The following is a 19,356-nucleotide window of genomic DNA, read 5'->3' as shown; positions in this document are numbered from 1 at the left end:
ACATTTTCTGGTGCTTGTTGTGTTTCTTTTCGTCGCATTTGGCATATAATCACTGTATATAACGTTACACCATTAAGCACTCTTAGATCTTTTTCACTATACGGTAACTTGTTGCACAGTGCCCGTTTTTGATTTAATTATTTAATTCTTTAATTTGTTACAATTAGCATCCAGTTGTATTAACTTTCTCCACCCCTGCTTAGCTGTTTCACACTATTTGCCCCGTCTACTGTTGGGGTTTCCGTTTGGACTACATACAGTTGGAACGAGTTTGTGGGGTTACATTGCACGTCAGCCTGTCCATGCAAGCCACTGTGCTTTACCTATGGGATTCCCTTAACCAGCACTGCGCTGTGATTAGGCCATAAGCCCTATCTTTCATTGAGATCGCACTCGCATCTCACCGTCTTCATGGCGTTTAGCTCCCACGCTCGTCAGACTTTAATGCGAGCATAGGCTAATTCACGCGTCTCCTTCACATTTTTATTCCCCCACTGCGCCACCTCTCTCATTTCTTTACTTCTTTCACTGTCCTCGGAACCTCTCCCGTTTCGGCATCGGATATCTATCCACGATTTGGGGCATTGTCATGATTGTGCATGTCATGCTCTGCAGCAAAATTACAATTAATCAGTTTGCACTGTCATTATATTTCACGTTCACTGTAAACCACAGGCATTTTGTGACTCCTAACGTAATGCAACTCAGTTACCTGCCTATAGCTACTTGCACGTGGCCTGGTCTGTGCCCATGTCTTCTTTGCTGCCTGCAACCACTACAGGACTTGCTGATGACATATATTTCCCCAGATTTCATGATTTTCATAGTGACGTGACAAAGATTGCAAGCTTTTGTGAAGCTGCAACAAACTTCATAGACTTTTGCAAAGTATACCTTTCTGTGCAATTTGTATGGCCTCATTCAAAATATAGAACCATCTTTATAGTCAGTGAAGAGGGTGGCCTCAGCAGAACAGGAATATATGTTTGCTATATATGAATGCACACATGTATAATCAGATCAGACTCTTTCTTTCCAAGAATTGCATTCTTACAGAAAAATTGCACATTATTCGATTCATTGACATAAGCAATTACAAATATCATAAAACTCTACAATTAATAGCAATTAATTAAATCAATACAGCAAACACAGAACACCAACCTAAAACAAATATAAAAAGGTATATAAATTAAAATATCTTAAAATTAATTGAGCGATCTGCAGCCCATTATTCCATACGTGTCAAAATGTTTGAAAGCGCAACAGTTTAACCAACACATGCAAAGCTCATTCCATCAGTTAAGGCTACAAGAGAGCATTATACAGGCCTACATATCATAAGCCGGCAGAGAGACAATCCATTTACAACAAGCATTGGCATTGCCAATAGGTCTTGCTTTTGGGACCTTATAAGTATTTAGTTATGCAGCACAATATCCTTGGTGCAACAATATCAACTGTATAGGTACAAGGTTTAGCCATGCAACGGCTGATGTTGTTGCACCAAGGATATTGTGCTGCAAAACTAAATACTTATAAGGTCCCAAAAGCGAGACCTATTGGCTATGCCAATGCTTGTTTTCTGTTAGGAATGGCCACTAGAATGAACAAAAATAGATATTAAATGTCTACAATTACTCCTAAACTTACTTAAGATAAGGAATGCGGGATGCGCTCGTTATTTCTGGATCCACATATTTTATGAAGGTTACACATATAGTACAGAGTGAATGCCCTGGGCACGTGACATTCATTCGCCAATGCAGATTACATTGGCTGCAAATTGAAAACACCGACCCATTCTGCTAAGTGCTTCATTTCACACATTTTGTTTTTTGATTTTAAGGTGTGATTATGCCTTTAAAATGTGCTGTCTCTTATAATAAAGGTGTGAGCTGTGAGAGCTGAAATATCTCCATTTTCTTTTTCTATTTCAGTTTAATCCAATAGGGTTATGAAATGACACATAACATAACTTAACGGCGTTCTCAATGTATTCTGCATCCATGTTTAATCAGATGTTACCTATGGTTTCCCATAGAGGCCAATTTGATTCAAAATCTATTTTGCGATGCCCTTTCAGTGAATTCTCTCCCCTCTCCTTGCCTGGTTTTGTATTCTTTTGCAAATTTTACCGAAATTTAAGACGCAAATATCTGGTACCAATTCTCAAAACATGTGTTTTTCTTTTCTATCTTTATAAGCCTGCTCTTTATTTTCTTCATATGATGCCTGACCCTCTCACGTACTACTCTATGGGAGCAATTTTTTCAAAACGCTTTAAGCAAATATGCCTATTGATTTTTAGCCCTTTTTTTTTCTGCCTGAGTGTATTTTTATTCTCCGTAAAAATGATTGCTAATGAATTCCTATGTAATGATGATGAATTTAGTATAGGTAGACAAATATGTGGATAATGTATTCTTCTTTGTATGAGCTTTTTATTCTTCGCTTGGCCTCTGTAAATGTGTTGCACTTTAGCACTTTATTTGCCTTTCACCGCATCTTGCGTTTGGTCGCACATGCGTAAGACGACTTATTTTCAAGTGTTTGATCTCCTGGTATGGTTTTTATTTGATGCTGTTTATGTAATTATCGAATTGTAATTAATTTTAAATCATGTGTTATCACAATCGAATAAAGATATTCAATCAATCAAAGACTTTTATTGCTCATCCCAAAAACACCAAACTACCTAATTGGTAGAAAGTACATCTGAAGAGAAGCAAAAGATCAACACTGACATACAAAATATTTTTTAAATATTAAATGTTACAATATTTTGTTTCTAGTAAATAAAAAAGTGAGGATTCTTTTGTGTGTTAACTAATACTAGGAACTGAAGCAATATCCCCATTCGGAAAATATTTAAGCTGATGTAGGGGAATATCAAGGGTGCACAGCACAGAGAAAGTATACAAATATACCATAACAAGGAATCCAGATGACTACACCTAGCACCCGGTGAAGCCACCACCACCTCCTAAAAATGTGACCAGAAACAGGGAATAACAGATACATGTTGAGGTGATTCGGTATGGGCAGAAAATCAGACCCAAATGCAAAAAACAAGTTAAGAAGTTATAAAAAAAAATAGTTCCTTATGCTTAAATAGAATAATCTTAGGAATAAGATCCTTGGAAATCTGTAATTTCGAGGTGTAATGTGTCTGTACTCCTAAAACTCTTTGAAATGTCCATAATGTTAAGCGTAGCAGAGCTGGACCGCTCGGTGCATTGAAATGAACTGTTGTGACAGTCAAGAGCCCAGTTTATTATTGATCTGATGGGCTTGGAGAAGACAATGAAGACAAGCCAGAAAAAGACCTGTGGTCATAAACGTTCTTGTGGTAGGAACCAATCAAGTCACATCATGAAGGACCACTTTCAGGTTTACAAAAGCAGAAGGAAGGCTGGTGGCAATCAGGGAGCTCCAAAGAACTAAGGGAAAGGGTTTGCCATTGAAGTTGGATCTCATGCTGCCGGGACTATTCATGGTCGGTCTACAGTATTGACTCGGAGCGGGATGGTGTAGCCTTCTTCTGGCAGATCCACTGTAGCTCATTGCGGCAGGGTGCAGACTCAAGGATGTTTACTTTCACTATTCCACACCGGTCACCATCGGAAGAGCCTGAAACTAGGAACCTGCAGAAGAAAAGAGATGGACCTGAAATAGTCAACCAACAGTGCTTCTAGATACAGCTTGCATTGGAAAGTAATATCATCACACGCTGATGAATAATGTCCAGTTATGAATGGTTATTGCCTGTATTTGCTGAAGGCATTGATTCCAATACTGTGTTTAGGAGGCTCGCATAAAGCAGACACTAAAGTAAAGAAGTAATAAAACCTTTCCGCGTGACATCCTGTAAGTAAACATGAAGTTGTCATACAGCAGGATCAGACAGCGTGCTATTCTATTGGCCCAAAAACCTTCTATATGAGACAAAGAAATGTAGGCCCAAATTTACTAATATTTCACGTCGGGGTTCCATCACTTTTTTGGCACATCCCAGACGCAAACTCTATTTGGCATTTACAAAGCCAAACAAAGACTCATTTGCATGGCTTTTTAAAAAATAGAAAGGAATGCAACACAGCACATAGCACTGCCTTGCATTGCCTTGCATCAGGTAGACATTCCATGGGTGGTGCATTGATGTTCCCATGCATCCACTCATGTATTTTGTCGCAAATCCATATTTACAAAGAAATGGTGGACCTACTGAGGCTGGCATAACGAGGAGAAATTATTTACTTGTCATTTTTTCCTCTTTGCATCCTGCAGCACACATTCAAAAACGAAGTAGCTTCAAGTTATCCCTTTATGCACAAAAAGTATGCTGACTACAACACAAGCCCCCTTGCGACATGACACTAGAGTGCTTCTGTCGGTGTCCGGCAGCTTTAACTGTGCCAGCGCTTGGATCATGCAGAACTGTGCAATATCTTCTGAAAATATGGCACATTCTGCTCTCTCCCTTTCACACAACCTTGTGCAGCACCCTCACCTGCTGTCCTGCATTGCGTGAAGTGTTGGTAAATATGCCCCATAATGCATAACTATATCATGCCCATATGTGAAGCTCTGCTATGTCGTGACATATCACTGGAAAATTACATGAATTTAGTGGATTTACTTGAGCTACCATCAGGATAGAAAGTATGATTCCAACTGTGGCGGTTATCCACAGGCTCCTTATTCATTTTGTGACATTAATACATTGCTGCTTTAAACTCGTGCAATGCAAAAGGTAGATTTGAGTACACACTCAGGATCACTTAAGTAATACAGAAATGAAGTCTGGGTGACTTTCACCATGTCCTTTCACGCCTGCCGTGCACAATCAAAACCCTTTTTTAACCCTCTTACATGAGGTAAATCCCTGTTAACCCATCTCCTGCTCCCTCTCACGTATGTATCCCATGTTTTACTTAACTCCTTCCATTCCCCTAATGAGTTCCCTCACATTTGGCCACCTTAGCCAATCCCTTTTTCTCAGCCAATGACCAATAATAGTCCAACACACCATTTATCCACTTTTTTCACCTGCCCACCTTCTCTGTGCCCATTATCCCACCTGCTTCCTCTCTCCCTTGCACCTCGACCAGCTTGTGTCCAGGTCCCTTCAACTTCTAGTCCTTTTCGCCCATCCTTTGTCCCATCTTTGGCCCAATCATTCATTATTCCTTTGCCTGCCCTTCCATTATGATCAAACCCTACAGACAGAGAGTAACAGAAATGAGGTCATGCAGGACTGCCATGAGGTACAGATAGAAACAGAGGTTTGTGAATGAGGTAATGCAGGACCACCATGAAGAACAGGTTGATCCAGAGGTGCATGAATGAGGTCATGCAGCGCCACCATTAGATACAAGTAGAACCAGAGGAGTATGAATGAGGTCATGCAGGGCTACCATGAGATACAAGTAGAACCAGAGGAGTATGAATGAGATCATGCAGGGCTACCATGAGATACAAGTAGAACCAGAGGTGCATGAATGAGATCATGCAGCACCGACAGGAGGAATAGGTTGACCCAGAGGAGTATGAATGAGCTCATGGGAGGCAGCTATGACGTACAGATAGTAACAGAGGTGTGGCAATACGGTAATGCAGGGCCACCATGAGATACAAGTAGAACCAGAGGTGCATGAATGAGGTCGTGCAGGGCTACCATGAGATACAAGTAGAACCAGAGGTGCATGAATGAGGTCATGCAGCGCCACCATTAGATACAAGTAGAACAAGAGGAGTATGAATGAGGTCATGCAGGGCTACCATGAGATACAAGTAGAACAAGAGGAGTATAACTATAAATGAGATCATGCAGGGCTACCATGATATACAAGTAGAACCAGAGGAGTATGAATGAGGTCACGCAGGGCTACCATGAGATACAAGTAGAACAAGAGGAGTATAAATGAGATCACGCAGGGCTACCATGATATACAAGTAGAACCAGAGGAGTATGAATGAGATCATGCAGGGCTACCATGAGATACAAGTAGAACCAGAGGTGCATGAATGAGATCATGCAGCACCGCCAGGAGGAATAGGTTGACCCAGAGGAGTATGAATGAGGTCATGGGGGGCAGCTATGACATACAAATAGTAACATAGGTGTGGCAATATGGTAATGCAGGGCCACCATGAGATACAAGTAGAACCAGAGGTGCATGAATGAGGTCATGCAGGGCTACCATGAGATACAAGTAGAACCAGAGGTGCATGAATGAGGTTATGCAGGGCTACCATGAGATACAAGTAGAACCAGAGGTGCATGAATGAGGTCATGCAGGGCTACCATGAGATACAAGTAGAACCAGAGGTGCATGAATTAGGTTGTGCAGGGCTACCATGAGATACAAGTAGAACCAGAGGTGCATAAATGAGGTCGTGCAGGGCTACCATGAGATACAAGTAGAACAAGAGGTGCTTGAATGAGGTCATGCAGCGCCGCCATTAGATACAAGTAGAACCAGAGGAGTATGAATGAGGTCATGCAGGGCTACCATGAGATACAAGTAGAACCAGAGGTGCATGAATGAGATCATGCAGCACCCCCAGGAGGAATAGCTTGACCAAGAGGAGAATGAATGAGGTCATTGGGGGCAGCTATGACGTACAGATAGTAACAGAGGTGTGGCAATACGGTAATGCAGGGCCACCATGAGATACAAGTAGAACCAGAGGTGCATGAATGAGGTTATGCAGGGCTACCATGAGATACAAGTAGAAACAGAGGTGCATGAATGAGGTCGTGCAGGGCTACCATGAGATACAAGTAGAACCAGAGGGGCATGAATGAGGTTGTGCAGGGCTACCATGAGATACAAGTAGAACCAGAGGTGCATGAATGAGGTCATGTAGCGCCACCATTAGATACAAGTAGAACCAGAGGAGTATGAATGAGGTCATGCAGGGCTACCATGAGATACAAGTAGAACCAGAGGAGTATGAATGAGGTCATGCAGGGCTACCATGATATACAAGTAGAACCAGAGGAGTATTAATGAGATCATGCAGGGCTATCATGAGATACAAGTAGAACCAGAGGTGCATGAATGAGATCATGCAGCACCGCCAGGAGGAATAGGTTGACCCAGAGGAGTATGAATGAGGTCATGGGGGGCAGCTATGATGTACAGATAGTAACAGAGGTGTGGCAATACGGTAATGCAGGGCCACCATGATATACAAGTAGAACCAGAGGTGCATGAATGAGGTTATGCAGGGCTACCATGAGATACAAGTAGAACCAGAGGTGAATGAATGAGGTCGTGCAGGGCTACCATGAGATACAAGTAGAACCAGAGGTGCATGAATGAGGTCGTGCAGGGCTACCATGAGATACAAGTATAACCAGAGGTGCATGAATGAGGTCGTGCAGGGCTACCATGAGATACAAGTAGAACCAGAGGTGCATGAATGAGGTCATGCAGTGCTGCCATTAGATACAAGTAGAACCAGAGGAGTATGAATGAGGTCATGCAGGGCTACCATGAGATACAAGTAGAACCAGAGGTGCATGAATGAGATCATGCAGCACCGCCAGGAGGAATAGGTTGACCCAGAGGAGTATGAATGAGGTCATGGGGGGCAGCTATGACGTACAGATAGTAACAGAGGTGTGGCAATACGGTAATGCAGGGCCACCATGATATACAAGTAGAACCAGAGGCGCATGAATGAGGTCATGCAGGGCTACCATGAGATACAAGTAGAACCAGAAGTGCATGAATGAGGTTATGCAGGGCTACCATGAGATACAAGTAGAACCAGAGGTGCATGAATGAGGTCGTGCAGGGCTACCATGAGATACAAGTAGAACCAGAGGTGCACGAATGAGGCCGTGCAGGGCTACCATGAGATACAAGTAGAACCTGAGGTGCATGAATGAGGTCATGCAGGGCTACCATGAGATACAAGTAGAACCATAGGTGCATGAATGAGGTCATGCAGCGCCACCATTAGATACAAGTAGAACCAGAGGAGTATGAATTAGGTCATGCAGGGCTACAATGAGATACAAGTAGAACCGGAGGTGCATGAATGAGATCATGCAGCACCGCCAGGAGGAATAGGTTGACCCAGAGGAGTATGAATGAGGTCATGGGGGCAGCTATGACGTACAGATAGTAACAGAGGTGTGTCAATATGGTAATGCAGGGCCACCATGAGATACAAGTAGAAGCAGAGGTGCATGAATGAGGTCATGCAGGGCTACCATGAGATACAAGTAGAACCAGAGGTGCATGAATGAGGTCATGCATGGCTACCATGAGATACAAGTAGAACCAGAGGTGCATGAATGAGGTCATTCAGGGCTGCCATGAGATACAAGTAGAACCAGAGGAGTATGAATGAGGCCATGCAGGGCCGCCATGAGATACAAGTACAACCAGAGGAGTATGAATGAGGTCATTCTGGGCTGCCATGAGATACAAGTAGAACCAGAGGAGTTTGAATGAGGTCATGCAGGGCTACCATGAGATACAAGTAGAACCAGAGGAGTATGAATGAGGTCATGCAGGGCCGCCATGAGATACAAGTAGAGCCAGAGGAGTATGAATGAGGTCATTCAGGGCTGCCATGAGATGCAAGTAGAACCAGAGGAGTATGAATGAGGTCATGAAGGGCCGCCATGAGATACAAGTAGAACCAGAGGTGCATGAATGAGGTCATGCAGGGCTACCATGAGATACAAGTAGAACCAGAGGTGCATGCATGAGGTCATGCAGGGCCGCCATGAGATAAAAATAGAACCACAGGAGTATAAATGCGGTCATGCAGGGCCACCATGAGATACAAGTGGAACTAGAGGAGTGTGGATGAGGTCCTGCATGGATGCAATGATGTGCATACCAACAGTGAGGAATGTGAATGAGGCCTGCAGAGTAAACATGAGTTGCATGTAGACCCAGGTCATCATTGCAGGTGTCAGAGGTTTACCGAAGCAGTATTGACACACCCAGAATTATCAACACTATGCGAATTGTAATTATGACTTTTGGGAATACCACAGTTTCCCAAGTTGTACTCTGGTGGGCACGAAGAAATAAAATTAAAAAAATACGGCAGGAGATGGTGTTTATGCAACTGAATTCCGTGGTAAAGCCCAATGTTTGGCCTGGTTCCCAACCGGACGTGTCAGAAGTTATTCCTATTCTGATTGGCCCCTAATTGGGGTCACTCAGCTCATAGGCTGTAGGGGAGTGTTGTATGAGGTAATGCAGGATTCCATGCGCTGAAAGCAGACTGGAGGGTGTGGGTATAAGGTAATATGCGGCAACTATGATACCCCTGACTAAGGTCATCTAGTGCCGTGATGACGTGTGTGGAGACTGAGAGGAGAGGTCATGGGATTTCAGCATTACCATGCTGTCCATGCAGACTGGTGGGAGTGCAAATATGGGCATGCAGGCTCATCTGCATAATGCAGGCCGATAGAGTAGGCGGAGGAGGTTGTGCAGGATGTAGGCGAACTGAGAGGAGGTTTAACCCAAGCCATAGAGAGTGAACTGCTGGTGGTAAGAAAGGATGCCAGTCACCAACATTTCTTTGTAGCCTCTCCCTGCTTCCCTCCTATCTTCACCACCACAAATGAAACAGAATCAAAATGGCACAAGAACAAGCACATCCTTCACGTGCTGGGTCTCCTATAATACTAATAAAAACGTGTTTCCATATAACACTTCTGACAAGGGTGACATCAGTAAATATCAGCTGTTACCATTCTCCAGTGTAACACTACTTGACTAATCATTGGACAATGGAAGGCTGAGTTTAGTAAATGGGACCTTCTGATCATCGCACCCATAAGCAGCGACGTTTCCGCTCACTGAGCCCTCTTCCTGTCTTGCTGTAGATGTCACAGATGACTTCCAGTAGAAGTGTTAAGGTGACTGGCAACCCTTTCCCAGCCACTCTCACATCCCCACTACAACTAAAAAGGGAACTTGACCACAGGAAGACATGCATCACAGTATGTCATACTCAGGGTTGGACTGGCCATTCACCTTACCAGGCATTTCCCTAGTGGTGGGGTGGGGGATGTGCTGGAGTCATTGGAGGTCAGTGTTAAAGAGAAAGAAAGAAAGAAAGGAAGAAAGAAAGAAAGAAAGAAAGAAAGAAAGAAAGAAAGAAAGAAAGAAAGAAAGAAAGAAAGAAAGAAAGAAAGAAAGAAAGAAAGAAAGAAAGAAAGAAAGGAAGGAAGGAAGGAAGAAAGGAAGAAAGAAAGAAAGAAAGAAAGAAAGAAAGAAAGAAAGAAAGAAAGAAAGAAAGAAAGAAAGAAAGAAAGAAAGAAAGAAAGAAAGAAAGGTTTTAGCGTCATCTTAAGAATATTAGGGGCCCCATTCAAAATATATTTTGGATCCCCATGTTAGGAACTATTTTGAATGTAATCATCTGTATTGTTCTAATTTAAGCCCACACAATGATCAATATATAAAATGTTATGAACATTTTTCAGAAATGGTAAAGAACAAAACAGCTGAAAGATGTCTTTGCAGGGACTCCGAAAATTCTTCCGATGACACTAGATGGAGGTAGAAGTTGATACATAGAAATAAAGGCAGGTGCAGAGATAGATCCCTTTCCCAGGGAGTTCTTTTAATGGTGGGGGCCTGCTCGATTCCCTGCTTCGCCCAAGCCTTAAAATGTTTCGGTCCAGACCATCGACTACCCTATATTGTCAAGGTAACTACATGTAGGTAAGGGTAGATGTACTATTTTTAACTTTATAGCTATGTAACTTGACAATATAGTTACATCTTCATACCTTGAGATGACATAGTCAATTAATGGAAGATATGGAATTAACACTAGTAAATCTATGTATATTTACCTTAAAATGGTTGTCAATATTTTAGATTCAGTATTTTTGTAGGAAAGGAAAATAGGGCACAGGATGGAAGGGAATTTCTGGAGAGCTGGGAGAGTGAGCCATGATGGACGGGAAGGAGACACCAGGGGAATGGGAGAAGGAAGGAGCAATAGGGAGGTGGGACCGAGGTTCGAGAGAAATAGACTTTTTGAGATACAGTATGGTATGAGAGGTGTTTACTAGGCACAAGATGAAAGAGGGCACATGGAATGAGGGCTGAGGGGTGTGGGGTGGAAACAGGCACAAGAGAAGCTATCAGCCAACACAGAAATTTGGGTGTGTATTTGGACTGAGACAAAGGCTGCATGATGGGTCGAGATGGGAACAGAGAGGTGCTTGAGCGTTGTGGAGTGAAGAGCAAAGTGATGGGTGAATCTCAGCACAAAGTCAGCATATTATTTCCCATGATCAGGGAATAAACTTGCAGTTAAGTGGTATTTGTCGCATATGACCTTGCTGAGTCAAATTGTATCGGGTGCAATCAATATCACCAATTACTGTTCAACTTCTAATTAGGACCAGAGGATGATGCTCTGTGGCAAACCTGAAATACATTTGGGGTCTTATCATGAGTGTCTCAAAATCCCTCCTATTAAGTATGCCACCTGCAGTTACCAATAAGAGGTGGGCTAACAACTTTGGGGGCAGAGGTAACAAGAGATTATGAGTGGAACCATGAGGTGCAACTGTGAAATAAGGAATTGGTAGGGAAATCTGTATTTTAATCTGATTCCTGTTTATTTCTCATTCTATCTCGGGTTTCCTCCTAGACATTTCACCTGCAATCTCTTGCTAAATCAATGGGCACTGTAATTCCGATGGGGCGGTCGCAGTAGTTATTATGCCCATCAGTATTAGTAGGCCACAAATGATAAGCTTACATACCTGCCAACTCACATCAGCTCTCATCACACGGTCTCCTAGTGAGGAGCCGATATCACACGGTGACAGGGAAAACGACCTGAAAACTCCCTGTAAATAGTGGTTTTCTGGCTCGTTTTCAGATGCTTTGAACTGCCAACGTCCATTAAGGCGCATGAAAACTCCCCAGGACATTGGCACCAGCCTCAGTGAGCTTTTTATTTTTGGGCAAGGAGGGGTTGGGGCGGGATGGGGTTAAAAAGTGCCTCGTAGGTACTTCTCGCCACAAGGCCCACCCCCCTCCAAGGCCACACCCCCTCCTCACACAGTGAGATTGTTCTTCAAGTTGGCAGGAACGAGGATGTGTTGGTGGTAGGGAACAGAAAGCTTTACACATACAGACAAATGACAGCCATGTTTAAAACAATGTCTTGAGTTAGATATTCAAGAATACTGAAAACTCTGGACTGAAACTTACACATTTGTTCCCAAAGTCGACCCGTTCACCCAGGTCCAGCGTCTTTCTGGAGTAGTATTGAAAAGTCCAATCCAGAAGTAATGGGTTTTATTGTTTCCTATGAAATCCTAGGTACATACAAACAAACATAGCACATATCATTGGAGAGACGTCATAGATTTGCTGTTAGTCATTCACAAATATGTATACATGATTGCAGAATGGATGATGCCTCAGACGGACTCCCCATCTGTCTTACTTCCGCAGCACTCCCCCTCTCCAGTCCTACTTTGAGCTGACACTGCCTACCTGAAATTAATTACAGATTTTTTATTGATGCTGAAGAGTTTACCCCGCACTCCAGCTGGAGAGTGATTCATGTGTTTAGCATAGTTTCTTTGTTTTAAACTGTCTCATGTTCCATTGGAATCTCATTTAGGGCTTTAAGTGGGATGAAAGAAGTGGGGGGTCTCTAAAAGGGGCGTGGCCTATGTTATTAAGGGAATGGTTTAAACATGTAAAGTAATTTTCTCTGATTTCCATCATGTGCTATCCGGCCAGTATTTTGGTTTCTTTGAGTTTTCTGTTATTGCATCCTGATATATAACACAACAACTGACATACACCTAAAACCAGCCTGGACGATTGTTTTCTGTCAATGGTTGTTAGCCATATAAGATAAATTAGAAACAGCAATGATTTTGTTGTAAATGAGGAATACAGAATATGTTTTGATTCTCATATTGTGAGACTGTGAATTAAACATTTCTGAAGCCTGCTGAGGGGATAGTGGTCTTCAGAGTTTCTCAGTCACTATGTTATGTTCACTCTATGCTTGATGTGTATGCCCTTTTTCCCACCACATCTCTTCCATCTGCATATCTTCCATCTTATTTCTTTCCTCTGCAGCACCCTCTTTTCACTCTCTACTGAATGCACTTCCTTGCATCTTTTTCACTTCACCACCCCTCAAACACACTACACACCCACTCACCAGTAAGCTCTGCATTGTCTTTTACTTTTGCCTTGTCAATAACTGGAATATGTGACCATTGCTTTCTGCATTCAGCAGAGAGGCCAAGTATTCGGTGACCATGTACTCTCAGCACTCATTTGACTTATTCACAAGCACTGTGAGAAATTCGCACTGCTTTCAGACTCAACTCCAGAGATCTCAATTGTGGTTCGTTATACACATCCTGAGGTTACTCAGTGCAAACTATGTGCTATTCAAGAGTAATACAACAAAAACAATAAAAAATCACAACACCCTGGAAATAATAAGCACTCTTAGGGAATGCAAAATTAAGTAAAATATAAGCATGAACTAAATCGCAGACATGCATTACATTAATGTTTTTTACATTCATTGTTCAGAAATCAATAAGTTTGTTTTGTTAGTAATGTGAAGGCTGTGAGCATGAGGCCAACAGGGACCTGTTTAATGTCCATTTTGAATTAGTATAGGGTCTGACACCTGGAAGGTACTGGCTCACTTAAAGCCATAATCTTAACTCACAAACCCTTCTTCACTTTATTTTGATGTGTTAAACATCTCTTACAGCAATAGCGTAGTACATGTGTTACACACAGAATGTGTACATTATCCGTTTGGCGGTCCATTAACCAGCAACTGCAAAGGTAAACAAAGTGCCAGAGACCCTTGAAAACCTGTTTGTATAGGGTGAGTACAAACGGACTACAAAATGTCATGTTTGTGTTCTGTTGTGTCTGTTGTTTTATTTTATTGTTATAGTGTTGTTGTGTGACTCTTGTAATGTATTATTGTTTTCCTTTTGTGGTATTTTTTTCTAGAAATGTTTCCCCTTAAGGAGCCGAAGTGTTTTGTTGGTATGTGCCATTGCTGTTACTGTGTTATATTGCTGTATTTTGTGTTAGTGTTGTATTTTGTTGTACTTTTGTGTTGTTTTCAAGCAGTAGTGTGTTTTGAGTAGATATTGTTGAAGTGTTGCTAATGTGTGATTCTTCAGTTATTATTGTGCTTTCATCTTATTGTTGTCATGTTTGTTCTTATGTTGTGCTTTTATTGTGTTGTTGCTTGTGTTGTGTTTTGGTTTGTGTTGTTGTTGGTTTTATGTTCTGTTGTATTGCTGTATGCAGTTGTGAATCGGTGAATTGGCGTGTTGTGTAGTTTTGCTTTATGTGATGTGATGTATAGTTATGTTATTTTGTTATTGTCACCATGTGTTTCGCGAAGTTGCCTTGTGTTGTGGTGGGTTGTTATTTGTTTGCATGATTTTTGTGTTGTTGTTTTGTGTGATGAGTTTGTGTTGTGTTGTTCTGTGCTATTGGTTTCTGTCAATGTGTTAACTTGTGCTAGTGTTGTTTTGTTGTGCTCTTTGTTTATGAGTGTGCTATTCTCATGTTGAACTCTTGCTGTGGTTGTGTTCTTGCATTTGTGTAGGCATTGTGCTGTTGGTCTTTTGCTGTTGCATTGTGATATGTGTTGTTGTTTTATTTTATTGTGCTGTTCTCTTATTTTAATATTGAATATGTTCAATTGTTGTGTCTTCTCATTGTTTTATCTCACCTGCAGTCCCATTGCTGTATTGGCTTGTAGTACAGTGGGAGGATGATAGTATGGTTTTATGGGAAGTAGAGCAGTGCTACAGATCATTTTTGACTTGCTTATGTAGTGATATAGGGTGGTAGTGGGTGCAGCCCTTGGTGGGTGTGGATCATTGGAGGCAGTATGGTAGTGCTGGAAGAGGGTATGTAACAACCTTTGGATGTAACACATAAACATGGATCAGAACTCAAACAATTCTGGTTTAAGCAACAACTGTAATATTGTACCTGAGGGCCAGTAGGGGAATGGATACCACTATGTCACTGGAAATAGATTTTTATAGAACTTTGTTGCAAAGGAAGGTCAAGTAAACTGAGGGGAGAGGTAGAACGGCTTTGATACAAAATACATTTGAATCTACTGACCCTGTAGTTTACACATTCATTGACTATTCATATGTATAAGTAAGCAGCTTTGGATCCAGATAGGTTTCTATTTCAGACCTTAGTAAGTGAAGCAGTGTAGAAACAAAGAACTAGAACTCAAATAAAATAAAATAATTTTCCTGCAATTGAGGCAGTAGTTGAGGTCAGCAGATGTACGTTCACCTTCTTTCATTCAATTACTTTGGGAATTTCTTGGAGCTTTAATGGGTCCAGTTGTTGCTGATGATGGGCTCCAGATGACAAGGCTTCCAAGAGGTTGGCCTTCAGTTCTGGATGTTCATGCCCAACAGATTTTGCAGTGATGAATATTCTCTGAGAGACAAGGCACTTGCACTATTTATAGATATCATGTATTTCTCAGATGGATCAAGATTCCTCTTTGTTCTCTGATAGAAGATATGAAATAATAAAGTAATATTGCAGTGCTACCATCCTTGTTTCTTGTTGATCTCCAGGGCTGATACCAACAAAAACACTCCGGTTAGGTAGAGCCTCTGTGGAATTACCACAAGTACGGAATCTAGTGCCAAAATCCATTAAGGCCTGAAAACAGATAGGCAGGAGACATTATTTGCAGGGATAGTATGTCCAGTAGCTTTTGTCAACTAGCCACTTACAGAGCGAAAAGCAGGAACACCGCAGGTTTGACCAGAACAGAACAGAGAAGCCACTGGACATCCAATTCCGTTAGTGGATCTTCCATCCTAGCTCAGTTGCCAAGACCTCCATGACAAGAAATCAGATATAGGTCCTTGGATTTTTTGTTGCAAGCTTTATAGCTATTTAATTGAAACTTTCAGAACTGATGTCAGAATTCTTGTATTCAGAAATTAAGTTAAGAGTAACTAAGTTATGTAACCATCCACTGTCTAAAAATGAGTGTTACAAGTTATCTTCAGATTATATATAAATTCGCAACAATTGTCCTATTGATTGGCACTAGAGTCGAAATGTTCATTTGTGCGAGGGTTGTTCGCCTGTACACAAAAGCCTCCCAGTTGATCGAGTAACATAAAAAACACAAGCAGTAACTTGTTAAGAGATAGAAAAAAAGGTTACACATGCTCCATAGACATGACCCAAGCACACATATGGGCAGACACATATAGGCAGATACTCCTACTACAGTGCAGTGGTCACTAATGTCTGACAACTGCCAGTGCCAGCCTAGAGTCCTGTGAAAGTGAAACTGAATTCCAGTGTTAACAGAAGCAACACTCGAAGAACTTGTGGTTGCTGCAGGACCCAAACTCCATCCAAGAGATGTAAAAACAATGTATCCAAAAACTAAAAGGGTCTGGGGCAATTGATTTCTTAATGCAACACAAAACGATGATGGACGGAATGCTGAGCATAATCAAACATTCACCCCAGTCACAGATCTGGGTTTAATCCATCGTTATTATGCTCGACACGCCATTCCAGTTTGGACCCAGCCATATTCAAATCAGCCTTGCCATGCTCCTGTAGTGGAGACAGGGTTTCATGTGCACACATTGCTATGTTAGCATAAGCGCTTTAGAAGTTAAACACCATCTTGCCACTTTTGCACACGACACTACAGGTAGCTGTTATGGCAAGGAAAACTGTTTGCTTGCTTTTTCTTCACATGAGAACGGTCTGTTGTTCACACTGTTGCAGGGATTCTGCTTATGCACAGAACTATGCACAGGAAACCAGGACCTCAGTGAATTGTGGTGTACCAAAAACTCACCTCAGAACCCAGAACCCCTTATCCGACCAGCATCAGTGTCCCATTCGTTATCCGAGGTTTATCTCGGCGGTCCCAATGTATAGACAACCCAGAACAAGCGACTTAGGGTATTCTCAGAAATGGTGGGAATCAGAAATACCTGTTCGTAATTATTCTCATATCAGTCCACAACAGAATAAACAGAGACACGGTAAAGTTTAAAGAGTTTATTTCATAAACCTCGTGTCCTAAGATACAGTACTTTGGCTAACATAAGCAGACAAATGATTAAGATCAAAACCATCAGCATAGTTACAATACCATAGAAAATGAAAGGAGTAATCATAATAAAATGACAGTGGATGTCAGCCACCTTCCTTACGCTAGTAAACTAATATTATTATTATTACTAATAAAAGGTTTCTAGGCTTGAATGGGGAACCCCATACCGTAAAGATCAGCTCAGTGAGATCACATCACAGGATCAGCTAGCCTCTGCTCCTGTGAAAGCTCTTCTTCCGAATGTACTGAAAAACATGCAACACTGTAATATTAAAAGCACCCGACTTTCAGGTATTTGCAGCTGCATGCGTGTTATGGCTAAATAGTGGGCTGATCAACCTGAACCCAACAACATGCACCGTCTAGCGACCCAGACTGTTTCTTTACACAATGTTCAGACCAAGGTCGCTGCTCACTGTTTGGGATGTGAACAACAGACAGTTCTCATGTGAAGCAAAGTTGAGCAAGCATTTCTCAATTAATAACATGTAACTACAGTGTTGTGTGCAAAAGCAGCAAAAAGCGGCAAGATGGCTGTCTAACATCTAACGCGGTTGTGCTAACTTAGCATTGTACGTATATAGATAGCAATCTTCACTACAACACCCCTAGACATGCACCGCGACCTTAGTCTGCACACTGTGTGCAGAAGCTGTCAAGGTCAAGCAACAATGTATGCTGTTGAATTCAGGATGATCGGCCCACGCTCTAGACACAACAAGCACACAGCTGCAAATATCTGAAACTCGGGTGCCTTTAATATTGCATTTGCGTGCATGATTCAGGCACTTGGAGAAAACCTTTCCAGACACAGAGAGCAGAGCTGATCCTGTGATGTGATTCACCTAAGCTGATCTTTGAAGTATGGGGTTCCCCATTCAAACCTTGTTACCTTCTATTAGTTTATAAAACTAGTTTACTAGCCAAGGGAGGGTGGTTCACAAGGTATTATAGGACCTGTTTTCCACTATCATGTTTAATATGATTTCTCCCTTAATTTTCTATGGAATTGCAACAATGCTGTTGGTTTTATTTCTAATCATTTGTCTGCGTTTGTTAGTCAAAGTACTGCACCTTAGAGCACGTAGTTAAAAATAAACATTTTAAACTTTTCCGTGTCCCTGATTACTCTTGTTGTGGACTGATATGAGAATAATAACGAACAGGTGTTTCTGATTCCCTCCGTTCCTGAGAGTACTCTTAGTCACTTGTTCTGGGTTGTCTAATCATTGGTAGCTTCGAGATGATACGGAGAACAAGTGAGACACTGATGCTAGTCGGATAGGGGTTCTGGGTACTGAGGTGAGTTTTTTGGTACACCACAATTCACTGAGTTCCTGGTTTCAAGCGCATAGTTCTGTGCATGAGCAGAATCCCCGCAACACTCTCATGGAACAGTCCAGCCTGATCTGTCAGGCGAGGTCCTCCCTGAACTGGAAAACAAGCATCCTGGAACTGGTTTTGGGGTATCACTCCTCGTCACCCAGGCTTGCTTGAAACCAATGGCATAACGAGCAAGGGACCCACGTCTGTGTACACTTTCCCACTTAGGGCGAAAATACAACACAAAAAGATGATGGACAGAATGCTGAACATTGTCAAATATTCACCTACAGTCACAGATCTGGGTTTAATCCATTGTTAATCCATTGCATACCCTTCCCACTTAGGGCCCGATTTCGATGTCGTTAGGAAAGCCATCTGTACTACTCGGATATTGAGGGCTTTCCTAGTGATTCGCGCTCTGGGAGTCCGAACAACCGATTTCGATGCATTCGTATAGTGACGAACTCGGTTCACTTGGACTGCCATTAAACTCCATGGGAGCCTGTATACCGAACGCGTGCACGGGTTCCCATAGCAAAAAGGGGTGGGTGAAGAAAAGCCTGCACCCTGTGGCAGGCAACCCATAGTGCCCGCCACACTGTACATGCATGGAAAGGCGGGACTCTTGGGTATCCCCATATGACTGATTTGGAGAGCCCCGGGTGAAGGGGGGCCTTCTACAGTCCCCCAAAGTCCGATTCCCACAGCCATTTAACTTCGGCAAATCCAGGTCGATACGGCTGTCCGAATCGTGCATCGTACTTGCTCATTCGGAAGCCGGCTCCCTTGTGCTGCAAAATTCGGTTGTGAATGAGTCAAACAGACAGGATCTGGTTCACAAATGATTTGGTCAAAGCAGACGAGATCTTT

At 42.2% G+C, this 19,356-nt stretch overlaps 1 protein-coding gene across 1 annotated transcript in view; it reads right to left on the bottom strand.

Moving 5' to 3' along the window:
* Positions 1-2,642: 2,642 nt before the first annotated feature.
* Positions 2,643-19,356, bottom strand: part of LOC146812957 (killer cell lectin-like receptor subfamily B member 1B allele C) — a 68,069-nt gene continuing 51,355 nt past the window's right edge. Inside the window, exons 4-5 of the mRNA XM_085619992.1 lie at positions 12,231-12,337; positions 2,643-3,647 (exon numbers count right to left, since the gene is read on the bottom strand). Of these exons, the coding sequence (XP_085476118.1) occupies positions 3,506-3,647; positions 12,231-12,337 (249 nt within the window). The 3' untranslated portion in view covers positions 2,643-3,505. The remainder of the gene's footprint in view (positions 3,648-12,230; positions 12,338-19,356) is intronic.

The sequence above is a fragment of the Triturus cristatus genome, chromosome 7 (assembly GCF_964204655.1).
Source record: "Triturus cristatus chromosome 7, aTriCri1.1, whole genome shotgun sequence".
NCBI lineage: Eukaryota > Metazoa > Chordata > Amphibia > Caudata > Salamandridae > Triturus > Triturus cristatus.
The sequence above is the reverse complement of the archived record's forward strand: the minus strand, read 5'-3'. Positions and strand labels throughout refer to the sequence as shown.